Here is a 5,344-nt window from a genome sequence, read left to right as displayed (position 1 = left end):
CGGCTGGTAGAGAAGCCCTTGTAGTTTTAAATTCAATGTGACAGTTTCGGAAAGAGCGGATGATGAATCTCCCATTATTGGATCAGTCTATTTGCCGCTCAATGTCTCTCTGTAATTGGAGCAACATCACTTTAAAGGTTCAGAGAGTACAGCATTTCTGGTGAAAAATCCCCACAACACGCCTGCGAATGTTTTAAAGGGAAATCTATTAGAAGGAGGCGAGGGGCGGGAGCGGCGGGGGCAGGAGTGGGGGGCTCGCCGGGGGCCCTGGGCCGGCCGAGCGCGGCGGTGCCCCTCCCTCCCCACCCCGTCTTGTTGTGACAGCTCCTGATACTGTTTATGGAGGTGCGTGTCAGGTATAATTAGCAATCGATATGGAAAACGTTTCCTTGCACCCAGCACGCCTCTGACGTCAGAGCCGATTAGCGCTTCTTATTGGTCCCAAATTCCCCGGGCCGCGGCTAATTATCGAGAGCTTGATGTTGATAAAGTAAAGCGGCGGAGCGCGGGCCGAAGCATGTGTAGGGCTCCGGGCCCCTGTCCCCGCCGCCGCCGTCCGCGCCCCCGCGCCCCGCCGGCCCCGCGCGCGAGATGATGGACGGTCGCCTCCTGGAGCACCCGCATGCCCAGTTCGGGGGCTCGCTGGGCGGCGTGGTGGGCTTCCCCTACCCGCTGGGCCACCACCACGTGTACGAGCTGGCCGGCCACCAGCTGCAGTCGGCCGCCGCCGCCGCCGCCGCGGCCTCGGTCCCCTTTTCCATCGACGGCCTGCTCAGCGGCTCGTGCGCTGCGGCCGCCGCCTCGGTGGTCAACCCCACACCGCTGCTGCCTGCCGCCTGCGGGGTGGCCGGCGACAGCCAACCCTTCAAGCTTGCAGGTAGGTTGGAGGCGGGGAAGTGGGGGGGGATACACAGCGGGGGGCTGTGGGGGAGCGGGAGCACCAAGCCGTCAGGGAGTAGTGACCGGCTCCTCCGTGAGCCCCGCACTTGAGGTGGGTGCAAGTGAGGCAAGCATCTTGCGGGTGGCTGAGCTTTGCGGCGTCCTGTGTGTGCCCGCAGACTCGGGGGATCCAGACAAGGAGAGCCCTGGCTGCAAGCGGAGACGCACCCGCACCAACTTCACGGGCTGGCAGCTGGAGGAGTTGGAGAAGGCGTTCAATGAGAGCCACTACCCGGACGTGTTCATGCGCGAGGCGCTGGCGCTGCGCCTGGACCTGGTCGAGTCCCGAGTTCAGGTAAAGACCGAATGTTGCCCGGGGGAAGTCAGCTGTCCGGCCCTGGGCGGGCAGAGACCGGGTGAGGCAGGACTGCCTTTGTTCTAAGTGGCGGGAGGTAGTTCCAGGCTCCGCGCTGCTGGTCGGGGTGGGGATTGTGACGGTTGAACCCCTTCGCCCATCTGGAGGTGAGTAACTCGAGAATACCAGGGTGATTTGGGACAGCTCCTGGCGGTGCCCCAGTAGCCACTGCAGTGGCTGCGTGCGATCCGGGAAGGTTTGGGTTTGCTGCAGCCCGGCGCACTGTCTAACGGAGGGGTAGGGCTACCGAGGTTCGAAAGAGCCCTACAGGAGGGTACAAAGTGGGCCGTGGCCTGGACGCTCTCAGCAGAGACTTCCTCTGAACCCCGACGCAGACTGTTTGTTTACCTCTGGCCTGTGAACTATTAAGATAGAAACATGTATTTCTCCTTGCAGATGTGGGGGGGGGCATTCGAGGGAGGGGAGGTGGAAATTTACGTGGTTAACACATTGGAAAAGAGGGGAGGTTTTTTAAAAAGGTGTCTGAATGTAAGACCCTCACCCATTAAATTCCTCCCTTCCCAACCTTCTTCGTTATGTGATTTCATGCGGAGCCAGGAGGCAGTATTTTTTTTTTAAATTACATAGTCAATTTGGTGTAATAAAATTCCAGAATAATGTCTGCATAATTAGATGCTTTCCTAGAGTACAGAAGCTTTGGGGCCTGTGTCATGGTGGATGCCTGGGGTGGAGGCATACGCTGGCAAAATACCATTTAGCACCCATAGCTTTGCCTGAATGATGTTTGGGTACTGGGCTGCGGCCTGGGCTCTTCTGTTTAGAAATCCCTTTATCCAATTCGTTGTGTGGCTTAAGTGAAGTCCGAATCTCTTCATTTCTCTTCTAATATGATAGTAATTTCTGGTGGTGAGACAGCCTGGAATTTGCACACACACACATACAAACACACACACAGACACACACACAAAAGTTTTGAAAAAGAAAAGAGAAAGCAGTTATAGCGTCTCAGTGTTTGGCTTAGTCCCTGAGACTTCTACGCACACCAGGCTCCCTTGAGCCAATCTGGTATGCAATCGTGCTAACTTTATATGGCCACAACAAAGCATTTAAATTGGCACTTTCTGCAGGGCATGGTAGCTCTGCCCAGGGCTCCGGTGGGTTAGGCTGGGCAGTGGTGGTCTTGGGAGCTAGCTGCTGTGCTCTTTAAAACCTTCCTGGCTGTCCTGGACAAGGCCTGCAGAGAGCATGAAGGAGCATCTCTGCCCTCCCACGGAGCCTCGAGGCCAACCTCGGGCCTGCTTGCCCACCTTGTAGCGCCCCAGGCCAGGCTGGACTCCTTTGGAAAGGCTATGTTGGTCCCTGGCCTACAGCCCTTTCTAAGAAGGATTGTGGAGCTGTTCTGGGGGAGGTGGGCTACTGCAGGTCCATCCAAGTTCGGCTTCACAGGCCCTCCTGAGGAAGAAATATCCGGATTTCCCTTCAAGGGAGATCCTGAAATGTGGGCTTTGAGAGTCTCATGGGGGCCGAAGACAGGTGTGGAAGGCTCAGCCGCTCCTGCTCATCACCAGGCCAGACTCCTTAGAACTGTGAGATGCCAGCGAGGGCAAATCGGGGGCCCTGCTCGCTGCCTCCAGACCAGGAACTCTCGACAGCGCGGGGTCACGGGCCGCACCGGCCTTGCCTGAGGAAGGGGCAGCTCCCTGGGGTCCCGAGGTGAGAAGCCAGAGCGGGAAGCTGGCCAAGAGGCCCCATCTACGCCCCTTCCGGGTGGATGAGATGCTGGGCCGAAGCATCAGAATACAAGGGCCGGCAGAGAACATGTCCTGGCTCAGGTTGTTCCCGCTGGAGCCGAGGTCGCTCAGGCCTACCTGGGGGCGTGCAGGGAGGTCCGCAGCCTCTGCGGCCGCTAGCCAGCCTGATTGTGCCTCCCCTCCCTCCTTGTCCGGCTGTTCTAGGTCTGGTTCCAAAACCGCCGGGCCAAGTGGAGGAAGAAGGAGAACACCAAGAAGGGCCCGGGCCGGCCGGCGCACAACTCGCACCCGACCACGTGCAGCGGGGAGCCCATGGACCCGGAGGAGATCGCTCGCAAGGAACTGGAGAAGATGGAGAAGAAGAAACGCAAACACGAGAAAAAACTGCTCAAGAGTCAGAGCCGCCACCTGCACTCGCCCGGTGGCCTGTCCCTACACAGCGCTCCCAGTTCCGACAGCGACAGCGGAGGCGGAGGTCTGTCTCCAGAGCCACCCGAGCCTCCGCCGCCTGCCGCCGCGGCCAAGGGCCCTGGAGCTCACAGCTCCGGAGTCACGGGTTCTGCTCCCATACCTCCTGGCGAGCCACCCGCGCCTGGCACCTGCGACCCAGCCTTCTACCCGAGCCAAAGAAGCGGCGCCGGCCCGCAGTCGCGGCTAGGCCGCCCTGCGGACAAGGACACGGTCCCGTGCGGGCCCGGAGCGGCAGCGACCGCGGGTCTGCCTAAGGCTAGCCCGTTCAGCGTGGAGAGCTTGCTGTCTGACTCTCCACCGCGCCGCAAAGCCACCCCAGCCAACGCCGCGGCCACCGCGGGGCTGGACTTTACTCCCGGGCTGCCCTGCGCACCTCGAACCCTGATTGGCAAGGGCCACTTCTTGCTCTACCCCATCACGCAGCCCCTTGGCTTCCTGGTGCCACAGGCCGCGCTAAAGGGTGGAGCGGGCCCAGAGTTGGCGCCCAAGGACGCGCCACCCGCGCCGCCCGCGCCGCCCGCACCACCAGCGCAGGCCAGTTTCGGGGCCTTCCCGGGACCCGGCAGTGCTGCAGACCCGGCCTTCGCCCGTCGCAGCCCTGAGGTTGTTGCCTCCCCGGGGCCACCGGCTCCCGCACCTTTCCGGGACCTAGCAACGGCGGCAGCCGAGAGCGGTGTTGGGGACTGCGCGGACGCGGGGACCGTCTGCCCCGCGGCCCCGCCGCCCCCGCCCCTCGAAACGTCGCCAGGCCAGCACCCCAGAGCCCCCAGCCCAGCCGGGGAGCCAGCCACCTGCGTCGCCGCTGAGCCGGGCGCTGCGACAGGACCCAGCCCGACTGAGGGCGAGGAGGTGGACATGGACTGAGCTGACACCGCGGTCGGAAGAGGCGCCTAGCCGGCCGCGCCAGCTCGCTCAGTCCCGGACTCCCTATGAATCAGGTGATTGGCTCTTAGAGACACTGCTTTTCCCTCCTGCTTTTTGTTTTATTCCTTTTATTATTATTTTTAAAGACAAACGAAAACGCTGTGTCGATGGGGACCAAGGCAGCAGCTGCAGGTCCTGGGGTGAGGTCCCCTCCTCCGGAGGGAGCAAAAGACCCCATATCCCCAAACCTACAAAAACCCACAACGAGAATCCTCAGCCTTGTAAAATGCAAAAATGTCTAAGAATATTTATATATGTACCATTTTTATAAATAAAGCTGATCAAACGCAAACTCTTGGCTCCATCGTTTTTAAATTTGGGGCTACTCCCCATACCCCGCCCTCCTCCTTCCAACGACCCACTCCTCTTTTGGTGGGTGGGCCTGGGAGGGGACTCTGCACCTCCCCCCGTGTTCACGCTCTGCGCTTCCTTTTGTGTGCGTGTGTTTGTGTTTTCTGATTGAACAAATGTATGCAACCTCAGCTCAGCCTCCCTCTCCGAGCCTCCCCCGCGATTCCCCCTCCTACTCGGCGCCACCCCCCTCGCGTTCACACGAGACACACACACACACACACACAAAACACTACCCCCGCGCGCCCCCGCGCACACCCCCGCACACTGGCACACGCCGGGGGCGCGCGGCGCGGGGTGACAGGAGCCGGGGGCTGCAGAGGGCCGGGCCGCTGGGCTCCTGCAGAGTTTTGATATGAAAGTAATTATTTTCCGGTGGCGGCTGCGGGGACTGGGTTTCTTGCCCAAAGGGTTATTATACATTACCGATTTCTAGTGATATGAAATCACATAAACTTCCTACAATAATAGAATTAGCATGAAAGGCTGGGGTGTCAAATTGAAATTGGAGAATAATAGCGCCGGCAGCTGGGGGAGTGCGTGCGCATATTGGAGCGGAGATGGGGGATCGTGGGGCGGAATTTTCATGAGC

General features: G+C 60.1%; 1 protein-coding gene across 1 annotated transcript; it reads left to right on the top strand.

Annotated features, from left to right (window-relative positions):
• The first annotated feature begins 510 nt into the window (after nucleotides 1-510).
• Uncx (UNC homeobox) lies at nucleotides 511-4,625 on the top strand. The gene is made up of 3 exons (XM_057765445.1): nucleotides 511-877; nucleotides 1,059-1,234; nucleotides 3,211-4,625. Exons 1-3 carry the CDS (start codon nucleotides 592-594, stop codon nucleotides 4,339-4,341), a joined length of 1,593 nt encoding a protein of 530 aa, XP_057621428.1. The 5' UTR covers nucleotides 511-591; the 3' UTR covers nucleotides 4,342-4,625.
• The last annotated feature ends 719 nt before the right edge of the window (nucleotides 4,626-5,344 follow it).

This window comes from Chionomys nivalis, chromosome 3 (assembly GCF_950005125.1).
Source record: "Chionomys nivalis chromosome 3, mChiNiv1.1, whole genome shotgun sequence".
NCBI classification, from domain to species: Eukaryota; Metazoa; Chordata; class Mammalia; order Rodentia; family Cricetidae; genus Chionomys; species Chionomys nivalis.
This window is presented reverse-complemented; position numbering and strand designations above follow the sequence as displayed.

Coding starts and splice junctions, on each gene's coding strand:
- Uncx (XM_057765445.1), top strand. CDS start 592: ATGATGGACGGTCGCCTCCTGGAGCACCCGCATGCCCAGTTCGGGGGC. Junction 878..1,058: donor CCAACCCTTCAAGCTTGCAG/GTAGGTTGGAGG, acceptor GTGTGCCCGCAG/ACTCGGGGGATCCAGACAAG. Junction 1,235..3,210: donor TGGTCGAGTCCCGAGTTCAG/GTAAAGACCGAA, acceptor CGGCTGTTCTAG/GTCTGGTTCCAAAACCGCCG.